At 35.8% G+C, this 24,420-nt stretch overlaps 1 protein-coding gene across 1 annotated transcript in view; it reads left to right on the top strand.

The window, feature by feature from the left end:
• Positions 1-24,420, top strand: part of NALCN (sodium leak channel, non selective) — a 323,614-nt gene that overhangs the window by 170,416 nt on the left and 128,778 nt on the right. The window contains exon 13 of the mRNA XM_011977215.1: positions 18,909-19,046. Coding sequence (XP_011832605.1) covers positions 18,909-19,046 — 138 coding nt within the window. The remainder of the gene's footprint in view (positions 1-18,908; positions 19,047-24,420) is intronic.

Raw genomic sequence — 24,420 nt, 5'->3', positions numbered from 1 at the left:
TGTAGCCTTGTAGTATAGTTTGAAGTCAGGTAGCATGATGTCTCCAGCTTTGTTCTTTTGGCTTAGGATTGTCTTGGCGATGCAGGCTCTTTTTTGGTTCCTATGAACTTTAAAGTAGTTTTTTCCAATTCTGTAAAGAAAGTCATTGGTAGCTTGATGGTGATGGCATTGAATCTATAAATTACCTTGGGCAGCATGGCCATTTTCACAATATTGATTCTTCCTATCAGATGGATAGACTTTTTAAAATAAGCACCATCTAGGGCAGGCCATCCCAGTGTTTGCCTTTACCATCCACAGCCTCATAGTCTTTTGCCTTTGTTTGCATTGAGGATATTGTGTCCTCTTTGAATATCATAGCCTCAGCTTTATCCTCCCCCAGTCTTCCACACCATTGAAAATCATCTTTCACAAAATCTTTCATACCTATTTATGATGAAGATAAATAAAGTATGGGGTTGATTTTTCATTCATAATTCTATCAACATTCTTTATGCAATGGAGCTAGGAAGTATACAGACATGAAAAAATGTAGTCACTGCCCTCTTTAACTATAGCATTGTCAAGAACCCAAGGAAGAACTGAAACAACGTATCCCATAGTAGAACACATAAGAAAGATCTCAAGTAAGCCAAAGGTGACATATGCTACAATAGGTGTACTCAGTTCTAAAGTAATAGCAAAGACATTTGGGAGAGTATTTTAAAATTCTGGGAATTTACTCTGTGCTTAGTGCTTCCAAATATCAGTTCATTTAATAAGAGTAAAATATTGCTTCCAGAGAAGGAGGTCTGCAGAGCTTTATAAAGATTTGTCTTTAGGGGTAAATATAATTTCGACAGATAGGGATTTGGGTCATGGCATTAGATGAAGGCATTCCTTATAAGAAAAACCAAATGAGTAAATTAGAAACATGGAGAATCACAGGCATGGAGGGGACATATGACCAAAGGATGGCAGTAGCAATGGGAAACCAGACATGGAGGGTCTTCAGTGGTTGGAATTGGGACACAAGGGAGCCTTTGAAGATTTTTACTCTTTTTTTTCTTGGAGAATAGCAGAAGAGCTATTTTGAGGAAAGTTATACTGGAAGAAATGTTATTTCTCTGAGGAGGTATTTTCATTGAATGAAATTCGTTTTTATTGATGAAAGACAAGAATTTATGATCAGTTGATAAATTTCAGGCATCTTTGGAGGTATTGTTTATTTTTTTCTGAGGTTATTACTGTGTCAAATCTTTTACAGTCTCGTAAAACTGAGTCTCGTCTGAAGCTTTAGGCCAAATTGTTATCCATGCATGAGCGTGACTCTGCAATAGAAACTAACAATTCGGCTAATTTTAAAGTAATTCCAAGATATATATATATAGTTTTTGTAATTGTCTCCCCCCCGCAAAAAAAAAGCTGTAGCATTAACTTTCTTTATTTCCTTTATAACATTAGGGTTTTTTCCTTGCTCCTGTTTGAATTTATTTTTGTGGTGACTCATCAGTGGCATAATGATGAAATGATAAAATAATATCCTGTGTACTTCCTTTTAGAGAATGAATCACATAAAGTTGACCATCTTTTCCTGCTGTTGTATATTAATATCACTGGTCTGCTGAACTGCAATGATCAGAATTATGACTTTCCTTGAATAAAGCATCCTGTTTCTACCCCTAACCCTAGAAGTGTACTCTTTCAGGGAGAACCTATTTTTGCACCTCATCTTATTTTGATAGTTTTCCACCAATCATCTTATTTGCAATTTCCCAACTATTTAATTGCCATTTTACAATAATATCACTTTATTTAATAATTTTATTAATATTATTTTAATAATCAGACTGTTCCATTGTTCAAACTTTAAAAATAAGTGAAAGTCATTAATGAAAAGTATTGTCTCATTCCATTAGAATGAGCTTCCACAGGTATGTTTTCAGTGATGAAAACATGACTGTGTTATTAAATATTTTGTTGAGTCTTGCCTACAAAAAGAGGGCAGTTCATACATTTGTTTGTGTTTGTATACCTTCTAGCTCCACTGCATAAAGAACGTCGATGGAATTTTGAACAACAAAACAGGCACATGATTTATGTAGTCTTGCCTACAAAAAATACAACCTTTAATGAGACTCTATTGTCGGTCCCTCATGGCTACACACAATTTCCTATCAATAAAACAGGAAAATACATAACTTAGAGGATTGGTAGGAGGGTTAAAGGAAGTAATCGATGCAAAGTAGTTAGCACTGAGCCTGCCATGTAAACAGGCACTTAACAAGTAGTAGCAGTTGTTCTTCTTAAATGCACGGAAAGCCCATGTCTTAGCATGGCATGCTGAATTCCTAGCAGCACTCAGGTAGCCCAACATCCAAGGGTAAATGACTGGAGAATTAGCTCAACATCCAAGAGTAAATGACTGGAGAATTAATGGAATGGTGGGCACTCAGTTTTCTGTGTTGTATACAAAGTTTAAAACTTTAAAAATAGTCCCCAATTCCAGTTTAGAAGATTATTTTTAATCTTTTGCAACTTTCCAGAAAAATGCAAAAGGTAAAAAAAATCATATTACAGAAAAATAACACAAACTGACAAGTTATTTCCAGAAGCTGAAATAGGTTATCATTAACTATTACATATATGGAATGAAACAGAAACCATTCAACCAATGATATGTGTATTCATTCTTTCTCTTGGGTGTACACCTCTTGGACGTAACACCCAGAGTCTTAGCATGCCAGAAGACTAAAATGCGTATCTCTGCAGAGGACTGTCTCTAACAGGTTTTCTAGGAATCAATGTTGAAATGTTAATTTCCAGGAAGCATTATGAGATAAACCATAATGTGTGAACATGTGTGAGCATGCATCTGGCTGAGCACATGTGTGTGCAGGTTGGGGTGGGGAAGGAGAGAGGGACCCCCTGAGCAAATGGAAGCTAATGGGCTGCATCCTATAATCTTATATTGTGCAATACAAAAGACAAAGCAGAGCAGCTGGAACCAGATACAGAAATAACCTTAGTAGCTAGTTTAGATGGAGGTCTGCAGTATTGCTGCTGTGGTTTTTGCTGTTGCTTCTTTGCGGTGTCATTTTAGTTTTCAGAATTCCAGAGAAAAAGGCAACAGGCAAAATATAAAAATCCTGCCTCAATCCGACAGAAATATACTTGATAAATTCCTGTGAGAACTCTACAAAGTTAGCAATAAAGAATGCATATTAATATAAACCACCAAAAAGTGAATTCTGTTAGCAGTCTAGACAAATGTCACATTCCCTGTCTCTTGGGATAAACCAAGTCATTTCAAGTTGAGTAAAAAGAAGCAAAGCCCGTGGGATTATGCAAAGGTACAGCAAATGAAAGGAAAGACAACACTCTCTTGAAGAGTGAGGAAGAACTTTCCTGTATTGTTTACTAAACAAAGATTATCTTCATCTTAGAGTTGCTGCCAATTCAACAATAAGTAAAAAGAAATGTTTATTATATTTGGCCTTGTTCTAACAGAATATAATGTGTCCAGCACTAATTATATCCAGGTCAAATAAATTTAATCAAAATTTAAAGTAATTAATCTAAAAATATACAAATTCAGATGGAAACAAAAAGTGGCACTCCAAACCTAAAAAGCTCATCATGAGGACATTCATGTTTCCCAGAGTCCCGGCACAAGTGTGACTAATTTTTCTAGCAAATATACACTTTGATAGACAAACATGTTTATACAAGTTCTACAATGATTATGAGGTACAAACTCGTTCCTAGGGAAGCATAATTCTTCCTGATCAAGTCCAGAAAGACATTTTTCTGGATGTTATTAATAGTGATGGTTACTCTATGTGACTGCTTTTTTATGTGTGAGACATTACGACAAGAGCCTTGCAGAAAAATAGATGGATGGATATACACAGAGAGAGAGGTGCACACACACACACACACATAGATATCCACATGTATCTAATATCATTCTCAAAACGACTTCATTAAGGACAATTATGGATGTTATAAAAAAGAAGCAGTGAGGACCAGCACCAGAAATTGATGAGAACCAACAAGAAAACATATGAAGCTACAATAATTAGAAGAGTATGACTTACGGTCTACAGACGGATGATGAATGGGCAAACACATGGGTGTTAGCCCATTCTTGCATTGCTATAAAGAAATACCTGAGACTGAGCAGTTTCTAAAGCAAAGAGGTTTAATTGACTCACCATTCTGCAGGCTGTGCAGGAAGCGTAGCACCAGCATCTGCTCCTTGTGAGGCCTCAGCAAGCTTCCAGTCATGGCAGAAGGTAAAAGGGGAGCAAGCAGTTTCACATGGTGAGAACAGAAACAAAAGAGAGAGGAGGAGGTGCCAACTCTTTCAAACAACCAGATCTCCCGTGAATTTAGAGCTTAGAGCAAGACCTCACTTGTTATCATAGACAGCACCAAGCCATTTGTGAGAGATCTGCCCCGTGACCTAAACATCTCCCACCAGGCCCCACCTCCAACGCTGGAGATCACATTTCAACATGGGATTTGGAAAGGACACACATACAAACCATGTCACCATATATTCACTCAAACAATATTAACAAAGTATCACAATGAATGATTAAAAGACTCGTTAAACAAGTTAAGTTGGGAATACTAACGCCCTCTCCTATTATGTATCAAAACATTTTCTTGATTAATTAGAGCAAGGATATTTAAAGAATGAAAATGTAGAGAACAAAAAGAAATAAAATCTTAATATTGGATAGTCAAAGACCACCTAAACCTAAAAGAATAAAAGCAGTTACAAAGAAGAATGAATTTGAACTTTTAAACAAGCCAAAAATAACCACCAAAAATATTTTTTAAACAAAGGAAAATGTGAACTACAACTTTAACTTACCATTTCAGTAAGAAAATGTCAAATGGGCAAGATTTATTTGCTATATTTGGTTTTTGTTATCGACAATGCACCCTGCTGGCAAGGAAGCACAGACACTGTGATGTGCACACAGGCATGCGACGGTGAAATTTGTGTAACTTTTCTGAGAATTGGTTTTTTATTATATAAAATGACACTAACAAGCATCTTATCCTTTGACCTTGTAATTGCATTTATAGAAATCTCTCCTAAGTAACCTGAGATGCCTACAAAGATTGATCTTCAAAAAATGTTTTTGTTGCATTATTTAATGTTTTGAAATTTTTGAAATAATTTTTCTGTCCAACCATAGTAGAATGACTCAGTAAATTTTGATATATAGTGGTTTATCATACAGTTATCAAAACTATATTTTTATAGACTAATTAGTGATGTAAGTCATGAATGAGAGAAATGGTGATGATAAAATATTTTTTTAAATTACATGAAACTATATTGGCAGCTGAATTCAATTTTGATTCAAGTACATTTATATGCCTGGAAACAAACTGATAGAATGTTTAAATTATAAAACAATATACATACATTTTTATTATGTATATGTGTGTGTGTGTATATATATAAACTGTTTGAATTATTTTATTCTTCATATATTTTGGTATTTTCAGATATTTTACTATGAAAATCTTCAAAAATAGAAACAGGTTGATTGATAAATAGTTATAAAACCTTAATTTATAGTTAAACATCAATGAGAAAAAAATTTTTTAAATGGCAAGTGCATGTCTAAAAGAAAGAAAATACACACACACACACACACGGACATGCTAGTTATATTTACAAAAAAACTAATTTAGGTTTTTGACTTGTAAAATGTTTTATTAAAGTCAAATAATTTCAATTAAGTGTTTATTCATCAACAGCTATCAAGTTTATTTTTAAGGTATCAAAGTACTAAATAAGCAGTGTTAGAAGTGTGGCTTTGAAATTTATATCTACAAAAGACCACATCATTTTTGCTAAAGCTCTTTATTTGTGAACTTAGCGAAGACGTATGAGAAATCAAAGTTGATTACACAGGTTACTTTTTCACATGATAAGAGAAAGATACAGGGAGGAAGGACGGCAGGAATTGGGTGAGATTTTACAAAATCTCACATTTAAGACTTCTAAAAATTAAGTATTGGGCATGAGGAAACGAGCAGAGAAAATAATAGTCACATATCCACATTTGTAAAGAGAGGAACAATAGCCAGGCAAACTCCATGTCTGAAGTGTTGTTTATTTTAATATGCAAAACATAAGCATTTCTCTGACCAAAGCTGCTTTCTATTTAAAGCTAAATAGAAAAATCTTATTCTTGAGCATAGTTATACAAATGAATAAGAGAACATAGTGAAATTTCCTATGTAGATTCTTTGCTGTTATAGTTATGGAAATATTTTTAATTAATCCTCCATTTAACAATGGGGCATACATCCGTGTTTTTTGGAGCACTGTTTTGTATATATTAGTAAATTATCATTGCAATGAATGAAAATATCAACTTCATGTACAATTTTGTAGCACATATTTGCCAGTGAAACGCATAACTTACATTACAAAAATTTAATGTGGCTGACATTAGCAAAATCTCTTATTAAGAAATAGGTCATAAGTACTCCAAGAAACTTGACAGTCTGTTCCATGAAGAGCATTAATTCAAAAGTCCCCCATTTGCATAAATCTCCAGGTCTCATTTTCACAGCTGTTTGTTGTCAGCTAGACCGTTGCAGTTCAAAATTATTTTAACATAACCAGTGGGAAGTATACCTTTCAACTAAAAATACCATGCTCTGCAAGAAAGATTGTCAGGAGTAAAATATAAGTTCATTCGGTCGATCTTGATATTTTTCCTTAAAATAAATATTTCTAATGCAGGAACTCTAAGTCCCAAATTACTGAAATAATTTAATTAAAATATATTTTGTAATTTTATATTTTCATAAAAATAAAAAGATTATGTGATCATATGTAAAAATGTTCATCAGTAGCGCTTATTTTAGCAAAGAGTGAAAAATACTGAGGATATCTATTTTTCATTAATCAGCCAAGCATTGTATGGAGTGCAAGATAGGTACCCAGGACTATGCTAGAAAAAAGAGGATTAAAATTTTTAGATATTGCTGAGAATATGCATGTATATTGTTATTCATTTTAATAATGGAAAGCGATCAGTAATTATTAGATCTTAAATGTCTTTTACCTGTAACACCCAAAAGGACAGCAGGAAATCAAAGTCAAGAGATCTCAGACTGGATACTAAGCAACACTATTTGCTACCTGTAAGCTGGAGTTCATGATTTAAACCCTGTGTACTTCAGCTCTCCACCTGCAGTAGGGGCCATTATACCTACAGTAATCACTTCACAGGGTCATTGGTAAGATTATATTAAATAATGGACAACTACTGTGGAACTGCAAAGCACCATACAAATGCTAGTCCTGGTTCAGTGCCTGTTCTCACGTCATTTCATCTTGGCTGCAGTGAAATCCTAGTACAAATTCATGATCTTGTCCAGTGTCATTTATGGTATAATACATAAAAGTTAACCCAAGCATAACCAAGGAAAGAGACAATTGGACATACCTACGTATATTTTCATAACTAGCAAAAAGATTCGCTGGTTTTTGTCAATGTGCTTCTGTTATTTTTTTTTCTTTTACTCTTGAAATTATATTTAAGTGTAGACTCTACTTAAGTAAAGTAATTTGCTGCTGGAATGGGCATAATGTTCTGATGTCTGCTTTGCTTCTAATTATGTTCAAGCTCATTTTGACATTTAAGGCCAATTACATTAGTCTAGATTCAGTGAGACTTTTCCTTAGTCATCTAAAATTTGAACAATAAACAGTTTTTTTCTCCTCTCTCTTATTCATTCAAGTGGAATGCTTGGCAATAAGCATATTTTGGGAATTGTAAAAGCAAAATAAATAATGTGGGTTCATTTTGAAACAAGAACTACTTGGTCTTTCTTGCCAACATAAAAGGCAGTCACAGAATTAATTGAAACCACCAGTTTCAACTTTATTTCCTCCGAAATCACAAGGAATAAGGAATTATTTTATAGATATATTGATATTTTAAATGCCTCAGTTCTATTGACACAAAGGTAATTGACTTCAACAGATCTCTAACTTCAAAAGAGTTCATACATAGAGAGAGATATATAAAAATAGGTACAAAAACTTTATCATTTAAAAGTCACTCATAATTAAACTCCCCAGAGCAGGACCCTACACCAAAATTCAGTTAGTGTTCCATTGTGTTTTAACATCCCATCAAGTGATGACTTAAGACATAGAGCAAAGCACTTAATTTACTTGCCTCCTTATCTTCAGTAAATTTGCCAACTCCGCAAGTTTTACTGTTGATTCAATAGAAGACCCTGATGAGTTGACAGCACCAAAAGGCAATTCATAGCACCTATTAATAACAAGTCACTGTGGCCTCTTTGTTTAACTTTTATAGGTAAGATCTGGCTTGGAAAAATAGACTAGAAAGTATATTATTAAAAAAACAAAATTTTCCAATTGACTGCCATTATCAATTAACAGATCATAGAATAGTAGACCTTTATAGCTGGAAGATATGTATTGTGTACTTCAAAGATGAAAGGAAATAATGTCTTTGAAAACACTGTCAAACTTTCAAAATTATGTATCTAAAAGAAATTTCTTTAAAAAATAGTTTATCGTGTATAATTTTTGAACTTTATAAAAATGGAATCACACCATATATGACAAAACATTTTAAGTCATAAATAATACATAGGAATTCTGGGCCAGGCACAGTGGCTCATGCCTGTAATCCCAGCACTTTGGGAAGCTGAGGCGGGTGGATTACCTGAGGTCAGGAGTTCAAGACCAGCCTGACCAACATGGCAAAACCCTGTCTCTACTAAAAAATACAAAAATCATCCAGTTGTGGTGGTAGGCACCTATAATCCCAGCTACTCAGGAGACTGAGGCAGGAGAATCATTTGAACCTGAAAGGTGGAGATTGCAGTGAGCCGAGATCGTGCCATTGCACTCCAGCCTGGGTGACAAGAGTGAAACTCTGTCTCAAAAAAAAAAAAAAAAAAAAGAATACATAGGAATTCTGGAATTAAACCAGTGGGATAGAAGTTGCTTTTCCTTGTTACAATATTTTTAAGGCAGATTTCAAAATTATTATTTAAACTATTCTTTATATAATGCTTTATTATTTTTAAAGTATTCACATATATGTTATTTTGATTTTCAAAACAATCTTCGGGTGACATTGGGATTGCATATTTGAGGAAGACTGGTCTCAGGACGGCTGCGTGTCTGCGTGTTTTACCCAAAGCCATTAAGTAAGTCGGTGACTTAGACTCAGACCCTGTGAAAGTAGAGGCTGGGTACTTGGTTCTTGGCTTTACTGATCTGTCGGCTTACAGAGCATCCTGGTCTGCATATTCAGTGATTCAATCTCTATCTTAAACGCGGTCCCTCAGCCATTCCTTCTAGAAAGGTGATCTCTTTAGAGAGAGCAGTGATGGAGGTGGCTGAAGTTATACCAGGGGGAGAAGCTTTGAAAAGCTCCTGACTGATAGGCACATGTACCAATGGGAGCAGAAGGTTTGCTGGCAATGTCGAAGTCACTTTGGAGGCTGTGTGAGAAGGGAACCCGTTTCCCTGGGATATAGCGCTCTCCAACAGGGCAGCTGGATGGCTAGGTGCAGCCATGGAGCATCGGATTCACCTAGGAATTGATATTTTTCCTGAGGGTTTCACAAAAAACAAACAAACAAACAAAAACAGATGGAATTTGAAGAACTGGGAAGAGTGTGATTGAATTGGAGGGATTTGAAATAAAGAAATAGCTACGGTCAATGGCTTTAACAAACAGTACTATATTTATACTGCAAATTCCATATCCACAGTATTTGTATTTACGTACCATTTAGTTTAGCCACAGTAAGTTGTGGCTGTTGGAGCTTTTATTTACCGTGAGATGTTAAATACATTTCATGTCGTTTTCATTGGTTTTCCTTAACATCTAATTCTCCATAAGATCTTCATCCTGTCAGTTATGACTTTGCCAATCAATATACTTTTTAGAAATGTAACCCCAACATTAGATATGTCCAACATTTACCGTATATCAATATTATCCTAAAAATTGCTGAAGTTTTGAATAGATGAATAAGTTTTAAATCAAAGGAATTATAAAACAAAATATTAACAGATTATGAGGTCAGTGGGTTTTTCTGAAGAAGAAACTATTCTAATTATTGCTGTTTGAGGAAAAAAGAAACAAGGAGACTGAGTAGGTGAATCATTAAGGCAATTAAAAGCAGAAGAGATGTCGCTTTTACACTCAGTGAGTACCATCGAGGCAAGTCTTCTATTTGAGGGCTGTCTTATAGGAAGACATAACAGGGACTCTCTCACTAAAAAGGTTGAGCTACTATATAAATTTTCAAGTGGATTTTATTTTGAAAGCAACTTTTTTTGTAGAGAAAGAGTTCTTGAAACCAGTTAAAGGTTTAAAAAGTAGATACAAGTTATGTTGTAAAATCAAAGTTATATGTGGATGGTACCAGTTGTATTCCCCACCACATTTTAACATTTTTAGTGTATATATTTTTAAATGAAAAAATGTACATTTTACATATATTTTAGTACAAACATTTAAAGTATCAAGCCAAAAGTAATTTATCAAAACATATGTTTACACCAAAGCTTGTATACAAATGTTCATAACAGCATTATTCTTAATAGCCAAAAGGTGGAAACAACCCAAATATCAACTGGTAAATAGATAAAATGTGGTATATCCAGTAATAAAATATTATTTGGCAACAAGAGGGAATGAAGTTCTAATGCATACTACAACATGGATGAACCCTGGCCACATATTGCCTGATTCCATTTATAGAAAATATCCAGAGTACAAAAAGCCATAGAGACAGAAAGTAGATGATTGATTTCCAAAGGCTGAGAGAGGGAGGAATGGGGAATGACTGCTAACAAGTGTGTAGCTTTTTTGGGGGGATAAAGAGAATGTTCTTAAATTAGATAGTGGTAATGGCTGGACAACCCTGTGAATAAACTAAAACCCACTTAATTGTGCACTTTAAAAGGTGAACTTTATGGTATGCAAATTGTATCTCCAAAACCTACTTCTTTTAAAAGTAAAATATAAATATATATATATATATACCACTTCCCTAGTTCCTTAGTCCTTTCCATTCCAGTCCTGAGAGCTACAGGTTTATTGTATACACTTTCAAGCATTTATATGCACACAAAATCATATCTTTGTGCTTGGGATATAGCATATAGCTATAACTATATTGGCATATACATATAGCAAAGGGATAGTACTATATATTCTACTTACTCTGTTTTGACCAAAACCTGAGATGTCTAACCATTCTACTTTTTCTGAATATTTGACTATGTTTTAACTTAAATTGATATCCACACGTACTAAAATACCAAAATACGCATTGAGTCATCAAATTTCAAAGGTCATCCATGATATTTTTAAGGGCTTAAAACTCCTTTGCAAGATCTTTCAGCCTGTTTATTTCAGCATAGGAAAATACCCTTGCTTTCCCTTCACCTAACTCTAAGGAAGTCTATTAGAGATATTTAGGGTCAGAAATGAGTCCTCGGGGCTTGAGAGAGAAAAGGATCTTCTGCTATTGATGATCTGGCTTGCCATGGCCCTGTGGCATGGGTCCTCAGTGGCTCTGTGGGAAGCCTGGTGGAGGCAATGTGGCCTAGCCCACCTATGTTGATGTTTAAGGGGTGCTAGGAACAAAAGAGAAGCTATAGAGGCTTTTGCTTATCCTCCTTTCTTCCCTCTTTGGTGGCCTTATTTTTATCCAATGCTCTTAATCTCAACTTATAACCAGAAATTACAGCACCAAAATGTGAGGGCACTTAGGGGAAAACTGTTTTCTGTTTTAGTAGTAATATCAAGGAAGATCGGGGACAAATGCAGAACTGGAAGCAAGGACTAAGGTTGGATTTAGCAGGATCTCCTGAAAGATTGGATGTAGGATGTGAGGAAATGAGATGAACCAAAGATGTCTTCAGGGTCATTGGCCTGAGTAACTTGAAGAATGGATTTGCCATTTTCTTGGCTAGGAGGGAGTGCAGAAAGAACAGGTTTGAAAGTGGGACAAGAGGAGTTTAATATGAGACATCACATACTTGAGATTCCTGTTATCTAACATCCGTCCAAGTAAAAATGCAGAGTTGATTCTGGAGATGGGACTGGAAATACAACTGCAGAAGTCATCAGTACATACATGGGATTTAAAGGCATTATAATGGATGAGATCAAGCAGGTAGTGAGTACTGAGATATAAGAAAAGATCTGAGGTCAAGCCCTGAAGCTCTGCAACGTTTAGACGTTAGGAAATTGAGGAGAAACCAGCAAAGGAGCATGCAAAGGGCTGGCATTGGATTTTGTGGCTCTGTAGTGTACCGCTTTTCTCTGTGTTTTCACCCGGGGTATCCCTGTGTTATTTCTCTTCCTCACACTCTCCTGTTGTGCTTTCACCCTCTACTCTCTGCTTCTCACCCTGTTCTCATATATCCAAGGAAGATGATACAGTCTAATTAGAAAGAAGAACTGAACTCAGCTTACGGTTTTCAAAATCTTTCTTCTCCATTAGGCGAAAATCATTGCAGTCTGTTTATTCAATACATTTTCTTTTCCACTTAAATTCTGTTCGTGCAGAGACTGATTCCTGGAAACATCAATGTGCTGGCGACTTTGACTTTGTAATTTCCCTTTTGTTGCCCCACTCAACTGCGTGGCTGAACTCCATTCATTTGTTCACTTCCAGAGTCTACTGTTGGCAATCTGATTTTTCTTCATAGTTTTCCATTTAAATTCACTGGAGATGCTTTTGATTTACTTAATTCTTCCCTGGCAGGGTAGAGTTGCTTGGTCCTGATCACCTCATAGCAAACTGGACCATTCTTAAGTAAACTACTCATCCCTGGTGCAGTTATCAGCAGGGAGGCATCTGCAGTATTAACAGTGATTGACCTGTATAGTGATGTTTAATATGTGATGATGTTTCTAGCAGCAAACAAAATAGCACTTGTAAACACAGTTGTTTACCCCTACTTATGTGTATAGGTTTGGACTTGAGGGGTAAAATAGAAAAATAGGGCAAAATTACCCACTTCTCTGCCCCTAAAACCTAAGGAAATGAATAAAATGACCTGAGAAAATTACACCAGCATAACCGCAGTAAGGAAGAGCTACAATTTCATGCCGTTTTCTCTGAAAAGCAGCTAGGAGGAAAGAAAAGAGAAAGATGAAGGAGGAGGAGAAGAGAATGAGAGAGAGCCCAGAACACTCTAGGTTCATCCCTTAAGACTGTCTTCTAGAAGAAGAAGTTAAAAAGAATAAAAGTTGGAAAAGCACTAAATCGTATACTCAAATCCTCCAATCTGTGAAGTTTCTGGCCAAGGGGCTATGCAGAGCCCTGGAAAGTGATAAGAACCACTTCTGGGTAGAAGCCACTTATTCCAGAGGCAAAATAATCCACTAGAGCTCACCATTTTTATTTTTTTCAGCTGAGAAGGCTTGAGAGTGAAGGCAAAATGTCATACCTTCTGAAAATGAATCATCTCTCATTCTGCTACAAAAATGTAGCATAATGAAAATATGAAGAGATGAAAGCAGAAGGTTCAAGAGTACAGGAGGCTCAGGATGAAGAGGGGTGTCGAAAGCCCCAGGAGCTGTCCTATTCGCCCATACAGAGAACCAAAACCAATAGGAGGACACTGACTTCTCCCTCACCTGGAGTCAATGGAGTGGGAATGATGGCTGGAGAGAGGCCAGTGAGTTTGGGGAAGTGAACACTTAGGACTGATTAGTTCTGGCTGCAATAAAGATTGCCTGAACCTACCTGAATTGAAGAAATATCTGAAGTCTGATATTTCAAGCATAATTGTCCATACACAGCCTCAGCTAATACTTCTCTCCCTATACCCCTCTCCTCATTACTAAGACAGTAAAACACAGAGAAGAAAACCTGGTTGATAAATTGAAAAAGGACGCTAATGAGTGGGATGAGATATTTGGAATAATTCTCTGCCGGTGTATTAGAAAGAACAAAAGATCTAGATAAAAGTGTTAAAAGTGGAAATTATGGCAACTGTGGAACCAGTCTAGAAAAAAATTAGTTCAAATTAGAACAGGTAGTGAGAGGACCTCAAGAACACTATCTATGAGAGTAAGAATCAAATGGTTTCTGGGCAATTGATGGTTTAAAGAAGAACATATGTAGAATAGTAAGAAGGGTTTATTCTGAATGATAAGTGTAATGCGTGAGAATATGGAAGCTACTTGAGGTAGAAGAAAGAAAGAATATATTTATTTTCCCAATAGGACATGTGAGAAACAGAAAAGCTCAGCAAAAACAAAACCAAACCAAAAATTGCATTAACAATGGCTCAAATAGTGTGAGTTAAATTGGCCCAGATTCTGAGCAATTAATGGAAAGTAAGAAAGGTTCCATTTAACCTTGACCATTTACTGTCTAATACCTTACATGTCATTATATCAGAGTCTTGGAGGGGAAAGTATAATTTTAGAACATTACCTCGACCAACAGTGAGCAATATTTTCATAGGAAACATTGACTATCAACATATTGATTGTCAACTTGCTGAGAAGCACAGATGACCCAATTACGATAGAAAAAAACAAATGTAAATATTGTCTGGCCAGGCGCAGTGGCTCACACCTGTAATCCCAGCACTTTGGGAGGCCGAGGTGGGCGGATCACGAGGTCAGAAGATCGAGACCATCCTGGCTAACATGGTGAAACCCCGTCTCTACTAAAAATACAAAAATTTAGCTGGATGTGGTGGCGGGCGCCTCTAGTCCCAGCTACTCAGGAAGCTGAGGCAGGAGAGTGGCAGGAACCCGGGAGACGGAGCTTGCAGTGAACGGAGATTGTGCCACTGCACTCCAGCCTGGGCGACAGAGCGAGACTCCGTCTCAAAAAATATCTATCTATCTATCTATCTATCTATCTATCTATCTATCTATATCTATCTATCTATCTATCTATCTATCTATCTATCTATATCTATCTATCTATCTATCTATCTATCTATCTATATCTATCTATATATATATATAGTGAAACTTGAGGATGTAAATGTATACACGACACAAGATGGAAAATGAAAGCAGAGAGAAAAGGTGACCTGACAGGTGGCAGTGGTAATAACTTCATCTCACACTGGAAGGGGTCAAGTCTTTCTAGTTTGATGGAAAAAGAAATAGAGATTTACATACAAATTTAGGATTGGTTAAGGGAAGTGGGGAGAAGTGTTGTGGCTGAATGAAATCTTCACATATCATAGCAGAAGTCTATATCTGAAGTGGATAAATCAAGAAATCCTAACTAGGGATAGGCGTAACACCATCAGAAATGAAAACAAAAAATTCCTGTCTCATTACTTATAGCAAAATAAATTTCAGACTTAAACTGATTTAAACAGCCACTTCAGGTTCAACATGTTTAAAATAATAAAACAAGGAAAGTGTAAAACTACTGCATAAAACCGCGAGTAAATTTCTGTCTAATCATGCAGTGAGAAAAGTCTTTTTAAGCAAAATAAAAACACTTAAAAGGAATGACAAATTAGACCACACTGAAATGTAAAACTGATCTTTGCAAAAATGTAAGAAATATATAGGGGAAAATGCATTGAACATACATGGCAGATAAAAGATGAGTTTTCTTAATTTGTAAAGAGTTGGTGGAAACCAGTAAAGAAAATAAAATGGTCAACAGGGCAGAAAAATGGAATAACATGCTAATAGGTAGTTCAGAGAAGCACCTTCCTCCCTGCCTTCTTTCCACTGAAACTCTACTCCTCTGCATTATACTGAGGTCAGTTGCTCTCATTTTCCCAAAACTTTTCTTGATTCACCCAAGAGGACTAAATTGGCTCTTCTCTGTTGCCCCTCAGTAGTTTTACCATACTTTGCTTACACACCATAGTTAATATTCTTCCCTTTCTTTTTATTTTCTTTTTTGTTTTGAGATGGGGTCTTGCTCTGTTGCCCAGGCTGGAGTGCAGTGGCACAATCTCAGTTCACTGAAACCTCCGCCTCCTAGGTTCAAGCAATTCTTCTGCCTCAGCCTCCCGAGTAGCTGGGATTACAGGTGCCCATCACCACACCTAACTAATTTTTGTATTTTTAGTAGAGACGGGATTTCACCATGTTGGCCAGCTGGTCTGGAACTCCTGACCTCAAGTGATCTGCCCACCTTGGCCTCCCAAAGTGCTGGGATTATAGGCATGAGCCACCACGCCCGGCCAATATTCTTCCTTTTTGAGAATTGATCCTGTTCATCTTTTTCTTCCCCTCTCGATTATACAGTTCTTAAGGAAGGGAAGAAACCATGTCTTACTCCACTCAATCCCCAATGCATCAGACCTTTAGGAGCCACTAATAATCCTTGTTTGAATAAATAAAGAGCACAGACCCTACAGACAATGTAAGTCAGTAACTGCACTTGAGTCACTATCTCAAGCACGCTATCATTTGAATTTAAATTTCTGGATAAAAATCTCAACAAAACTGTTAAGGCACCCTTCAAGCAGGACACAAGTTAATTTTCAGCCTCTAATAGAAGTATTTGTTGGCACTACCTTTCATTGGTTTATTCATTTCAGCAGCTAGAAACACACAGATCCCACTGTCACAAAAAGCTTTGTTCGCAAATATAATTTAGTGCATCTCACAATATGAGCTTTCGGGTGGTTGAGCTGTGTGGAAATTAGATTTTTTTTCTCCTGAGACTCTGAAATGAAAAGAGGATAACCCCAGCGTTCTTGCCCACATCGCTTATCTCACAACAACAGATTACAATCCCATAGCTCCACGTTCCCGAGCATCTACTGACCACATGATAGCTGTGTTGATCGAATGTAATGCAGCAGATGAAAAAAACATCAGCTGGTTCATGCCCAAGACAGCTGAAAGGTGCACCTACGTTTTAAGTTTCCAGATACCAAAATAAATCTGTTGGGCTTCATCATGAGCTGTTCTACTGCTTTTGGGGAAAGAAAGCCATGTCCAGTGAAATTTCTTTTATACTGGCAGGCATTTTGACTCTTCACCTATTGCTGTTGAATCTTTAGGATATGTACATGTTTTCACACTGACACCTTCATTTAAAAAAATACAGCAATCTCATATTTTTAAGGAAATCATCTTTGGAATTTGTGTTCCTCACCTTTGGATACAATAAATATTCAAGAGAAAAAAAAATACAGGAAAAAAATAATTGCCCTCAGTGATAACTTCTGAAATAAGGATAAGTGATGTGTTGAAAAATTCTCAAAAGCAATTTTAGAAGGAATACTTTTTGCAGAGAGTGGCCGTCTCTTCGGCACCATGGCAAGAAAAATAGTATATTGCCCTTGGTGGTGCTGGGGTCAAGAATCAATAACAACATACTTCATACTTTCAGGAACAAAACACTTTGTAAGATAATGAGATTACAGAAAAATCAACTCAAGGTAAAGATAATTACTTTGCACACAAAGAGTAAGTGGAAGAAGTTATCTTCTAGTTCGTGGTTCATTTAACAATTAATTGCTCCTTTTTCAAATAGGTCCACTGTGTTCTGGGCCTTGAACAGTGTACTTCTAAGGAAGTTTATTACCCTTACTGAAGGAAATTGCACTTAGGTCACTTCTCAGCCTTTTGGCTAAGATCAAGTGTGAAAATTATACTCAGATTACTATGTAACTATGCCTGCGTAGATCCTGGGTAGACTTCACTGAATGCAGGATGCACTTTTTGGAAAAGTACTCACTTTGGAGTCCTAATGCTTGGTGCTACTTCTATTTGTGCCAGAAACTAATAGAGTGACTTTGGGATAATCACTTGGCATCTGTGAGCATCCTTTTCCTTATCTTCAAAAAAAAAAAAAAAAAAAAGAATCAGATTAGATCATCTTTACCAGATTAGGTCTGTCTTTAGGTCCTCTAGTCTAGTGTAACCGGGTGTCTGTCTTGGTCTCAGTCCATCTTTGCATTATCCTGGACTTTATTTATTGGAATCCCAATATCCGAGAATTCAATTTATGTCTTTATTGTACTTAAGCCTATAAAGATGTTTTTAAAGAGTCATTAGACTCCAATGGGCAACTTGTTCCAGATATCATCATAGTCTCATTAAAAAGTATTTATTGACTACTAACGTGTATAGGATACATGAGTTGGCGATTCATGGATACACATATATTTAATTAGAAAAATATGTAAGAATGAAACTAGTCAAAGATCTTGGCAGAAAGACTATGAGACTTTTAGCTTGGCTGGCTTTTGTTGGAATGCTCTATTTTTTTTTTCTTTTTTTTTTGTGGGGGGTGGGGGTCTTGGTTTCTTCAGTGATCTTGCCCCTGTGCCTTGAAACTTTTTTAAAATCATGAAAAATGTGTTTCTCTTTAAGCTGTTCAATGTGGCAATATCACTTAGAAATATTTATTTTTTAAAGAGTCACATGTTTTTAATATGATAGCTAAAATAATATGATAGATGGGTACTATAAAAATAAAATTAAGGGTATTGCTCTTTTATATGCTTTAGACAAATGTAATTCACTATAAAAATAAGTTTCTCTTAGCAGCAGGAACAAAAAAAAGTAATCTGTTGAAAATGTTAGATAGCTTGCTGAAAGGAAAAAAATTAATGGCAAAAATCAAAGATCTTGAATTTGTTTCTAATTTGCTCAACAGTATTTACTGCCAACAAAACTAATTTTAATTCAGGGTAATTGTTTTCTTATTCTACATCTAATAGTTAAATATCACATTTTTAAGATCTTTAGTCTCATATCTTTCCTATGTGTTGAATCAAGACTGTTCTTGCCCTGATCAATCAGATAAAAATCAATAATATTGAGATCAAAGTCTTCAAACATCACATGCTAATTTGAAGTTGTATGCAAGCCTAAAGCTAGTGTGTAATACCTTTGTTCTTTTCCTCTTAGGCATTTATGTCCATGTTCCAGATCCTCACCCAGGAAGGATGGGTGGACGTAATGGACCAAACTCTAAATGCTGTGGGACATATGTGGGCACCTGTAGTTGCCATCTATTTCATTCTCTATCACCTTTTTGCCACTCTGGTGAGTTTAGCATTTCTTTTCAATTATATCTTGGATTTTATAATGGGACGAGCATCAACAGATATTTGACCTATTGGGTCAATTTCAAAATGGGAGCCAAAGGACTAATGCAGACTAGTCTGGTTGGATGAGATCCCTCCTTCCATTCTAAGTTTCTACACATCAAAGAACTGCTTGATTTGTTAAGTTAGAAATTTTCTCCATCAGGTACCAGTGTTTGCAAGAGGGAAAACAAGATAGAACAAAATGAAAATCTCACATTTACATACCAATTTAAGTATCCCCAAGCATTCACACCTAGATGATCTCAGGATCAAACCGGAATTCCATTATTATTATTTTTTCTCATGTAGAGACACTGTCTTCAATTTCACTGCATCCTCTTCACAGCTGTAATTAAACTGAAGACAGAAGCTGTAGACCTCAGGGGTGCAGTCAGTTAATTAGAAATCAGCACAGTGTTTTTGTGCTATGTGCGACTGGAAAAAAACACATGGAAAAAAATAAAACACATCGCTGCAAATATTGTAAAAGCACAGGAAAGTGGAATACCAAAGTCCAGTAAGAACCGACTTCTGTCACACAAGCAGATTTTTCTCTTCAGTGTACTTCCATTAAAAACAAAGAAAAAATGTTACGAAATGCAGCCTATGACTTACGAAGGAATGTAATACCAAATGCACATCTCTATGTAATAAATTTGTTCATATTTAAGAAGCAAACCTAAGTTGTAATATTACATTAGAAGTTCCAAGTTGAGGGCTCAAATGTTTCCCTTTATCAGGAACACAAGAAATAAAAACAACTACTACTATTGTTTTTGGCAATATGTCTTACAGTTACAAAATATCTTACCGCATTATTGCTAATCTTTGGAACACCCAATTAGATAGTATTCCCAGTTAACAGATGATAAAACTGAGGCTCGGAAGAGTTTAGTGATTTATCCAATGTCACATAGAAAGTAAATAAGACCAGAGTGTTCCCAGGTCTGTCTGATCTAGATTTGGCCCTGAGTCTTGCAGCTACTTATTACTGCTTCCCTGGATAATGAAGTTTAAAGTTGTCTGAAAAATGTCATTGTCAAGTCAAACTGCTGCCAAAGAATCACTCCCATAAAACAAAGTACATATAATCTCTAAGGTCAGTTTTAATTCTAAATATCCATAAATGAAATAAGTCCTTGATAAACAAGATATAACCTAGAAGTTGTGTTTGCTATAGACAGACAGAGGCTTTCCAAACTAAGACATGTCCACTGCAAAGTTTATGAGAATGCATTGTTACGTGATGTGAAGTCACGGACTCAAACAGTAGAACTACATAGACATAGTTTTGGCCTTTTTATACATGGAGCTGACTTTTAAAACATTCACAAAAGACAGGAACATTGTGCAGCAGGAATGGAAGCCTGGCTTGCAGAGCCGAATCTGGCTGTGCTGGTGTTTGCACAACACTTAGCCCTGAGGTCTTTGCATCTTCCCTTCCAGGACTTTTAAGCCTGTGCCATTTATTCATTCATCCATTCATTTACTCATCGTTCACGCATTCAACTAAGTTTATTAAGCGCACTATGTGTTTAAATTACTCTAAAACTATGAAATTACTCAGACTGTTGATTGTGGCTTAAATGCAGGATAGATTTGATTGAAATCATCTATGTCAGGGAATATCAATCTAGTTATTTTATAGTAATCAACCTAATTGTTTTCCTAATAAAGCAACATAATCATTTACTTTCCTCACTGAAAATGTTTCACACTCAGATATTCGTTTGATTCTTAAATCAGAGGCACAAAATATGAAAGCTGGAAGAAAAAAACTAGCCTATTAAATTATTTAGTAAAGTAATATTTTTTCAAGTGAAAATTCTACTGGGGTAACTGATATGATAAAATAAAATATTAAAACTGGTATATAGCCTTCTCGGGTAATTTAAATCTTCTTTATGGGCTAAAATATGGCATTGGTTATAAAACACTTAAAGTTCATCCAAGGACTCCTGGGGTTCACCTGAGGCTTTAGGAATCCACAGAGCACAAGATGAAAACCAATCTCTAATTCCACTCTTTCCGTTTACTGATTTAAGTGTCTACCCAAAACATCCTTCTAACTTTTTTAATTGCAATTTTCAAAAAACAGTTGTAAGTTAAAACTGAAAATTGAAATAATTTGTTCTTTTATTCACACTTTTTTAAAAGTCTATAAGGCAATTGAGAATTCAGACATCTACATGTTAACGAGAACAGTTCGGTAAATGTGGTGTTGTACAAGACTATGAAATTGGAGTCCAAAAATCCAGATTCAGGTTCTAGCTCTGCTGGTCACTCGATATCTGATTTCTGAAGAATCAGATAACTTCCCTGACCTCTCTGTTGTTTGTATGGGAAAGTGAGGATAATCATTCACAGTACACCCAGTTTCCAAGGTTGTCATGTATCTGCGAGTTAACCCTGTATTTCTGAGGATGTTTCAGAGCTCCAAAACTGAGCCCCTTTAGTGTAAATAAGACGGTTTGTGCGTGTAAAGCCACATATTAATAAATGTTAAATTTATATTATGTTCAGATATTTTTAATTTATACAAGTAAAGTACCATTTATTAGGGTATCATTGATGCCGCTTCCTGAATTAATTTCCACTCTTTCCTTCTTTCTCTCCTTCCCTATACCTCTTCTCCCAGGCAATGACTATGATAATTTTAATATTAATTCATTTTCCAATTTTTGAAACATATTTCACTAAATGTAACATTCTGGCATTCATAAGAAGACTCAGTTTGTGTAACACTAAAGAGAAAAACAAACTATACACATAGAGGATAAGGTGCATCCCTACTTCAGAGTTTTTAAAAGGTGAAAGAAAATGTGCACCTTAAAATCAGTGGAATGCACAGGTTTCCCGCACATATATGCATCCATTCAAAATACAGTATTTAGGGCCAGCACGGTGGCTCACTCCTGTAATCCCAGCACTTTGGGAGGCTGAGGTAGGTGGATCGCCTGAGGTCAGGAGTTAAAGATCAGCCTGGCCGACATGGTGAAACCCTATCTCTACTAAAAATACAAAACATTAGCCAGGTATGGTGGTGGGCACCTGTAATCCCAGCTACTCAGGAGACTGAGGCAGCAGAATCACTTGAACCTGGGAGGTGGGGGTTGCAGTGAGCTGAGATCATGCTATTGCGCCCCAACCTGGGCAACAAGAGTGAAACTCCGTCTCAAAAAATATATATACACACACACACACACACACACACACACACGCACATATATACGCACACATATATACATATGATATGTGTATATATGTATATATGTGTGCGTATATATGTGTGTGTATATATATGTATACCTATAGTATTTTAAACTTGAGCTTAACATCTAAAAACATTTTATACCCAAAATTGTGAAGATTTACAGTAAGTTTTCTTAGTTTGCAAAGCACTGTTCCAGTCAACTGATGGCCATCCCTGGGGGAGTGGTCTGGTAATACGTATTTATCTCCCTGTAAGCCCATGCTGGGGCCAAGTTATATATGATCATGTGTTTCCCTCCTTATCGATTATTTGTAGCAGCAATTTTTAGAATAAGTGGTATCAAAGTCAACATATATTCTGCAGTTAAGTTTTTCACCAGATATTTTTTTCTGAGATCTTTTTATCTTACTACACATGAAGCTAATTTGGTCGTCATTATAGAGAGCCGTATAGTACTTCACAGACTCCGAATATGCCATATTTGTTTATCAGTTCCCTTTCTGATGGATATTTAGGCTGTTTTCCAAGGTTGTGCTTTTATAATGCTGCAATACATGTATGTATTGTGCCCACTTATGTGCATTTCTCTAAGATATATGTCCAAAAGTAGAATGCTTAGGTCTTACGTACTGCCCAAATTGCTCTATACCAGGGGCCTGCAAGCCCAGATACCAAATCCAGCCCGCCACCTGCATGATACAACCTGTGAGCTGAAAAGGGTTTCTATAATTTAATGGTTATACAAGTACCCGCATAATATCAGTGTTGCCTCATGACCCTCAACATCTAAAATGTTTACTGTCTGGACCTTTGAGAAAGCACTGTGGATTCCTGCTGTATAGGTAAATTGTGCTGATTTACCCTCCCAAGTGCAATAGTTGAGAATTCCCGTGTTCTTACATTCTCGCTTAGACGTCGCATTGTTTGACATGTGAGGTTTCGGCGATCTTATGAGTGAACAGTGGTATCAATTGGGCTTGCATTTTTGCATGTCTATAATTATTAACAAGGGAGCACCTCTTACTATGGTTATTGACCATCTTTGTTTTGTGACTCACTCCATCATTTGCTTTACCTATTTTCCTAAAAACTAATTTGTCTTAACTCATTTATTGGATATTAATCTCTTGACTATTACCTGTTCGCAAATATCCTCTCCTGGGCAGTATTTTGTCTTCCAGTTTGTCTGTGATGTCTTTTGACAGTCTATATATTTTTATTTCATTTTTAGTTAATGAATAATAATTGTATATATAGCAGTCCTCCTTTGTCCCCGAGGGAAACGTTCCCAGATTCCCAGTAGATACCTGAAACCATGGATAGTACAGCATCCTATATATACTATGCTTTTCTTATATATACATAGCTTTGATAAAGTTTAATTTATAAATTAGGCATAGTAAGAGATTAACAACAATAATAACAAAATAGAACAGTTATGATAATATACTGTAATAAAAGTTATGTGAATACTCATTCTCTCTGTCTCCATCTCTCTATCCTTTTCAAAGTGTCTTAATATTTTCATGCTGTAGCTGACCACAGGTAACTGAAATTAGAGAAAATGAGATAGTGGAGAAGGGGGGCCTACTGTATCTATGGGGTACCACGTGATGTCTGGATACACGTACACATTGTGGAATGATCAAATTAGGTCAAAACTATTAGTTTTTCACTGATAGTCTGCATTTCTTTTGAACTCATGCTTAAGAAATTCTTTCCCACCTGAGGTAATACAAATATTCTCCTATATCTTCTTCTAATTGTTTATAATTTTTGTTTTTCCATCTTTAAGTCTTTAGCTCATCTCTACTTTTTAGATATAGCGTAAGCTAGATGAAATATACTGTTTAAATAAAACTCAAATCAATTTTCTCAAACAGATTTATATGAGAAACTACAAGCTTTAGCATATTTGATTTATCTAATTATGAAGTCTAAAACAAAAAAGTAAACTATTCAAACTTTTACATTTACAAGTTATTTTTAAATGATACATAATTAATTGAATAAAAGGAATACTATATAACTAAATTAAAACAAAGAATATCACTTCTATACTACCAAAAAAAGTCTAATACTGAAGTCACTTCCCCAGTTCACAAAAAATTTTGCT

Source organism: Mandrillus leucophaeus, unplaced genomic scaffold (assembly GCF_000951045.1).
Source record: "Mandrillus leucophaeus isolate KB7577 unplaced genomic scaffold, Mleu.le_1.0 Scaffold175, whole genome shotgun sequence".
NCBI lineage: Eukaryota > Metazoa > Chordata > Mammalia > Primates > Cercopithecidae > Mandrillus > Mandrillus leucophaeus.
This window is presented reverse-complemented; position numbering and strand designations above follow the sequence as displayed.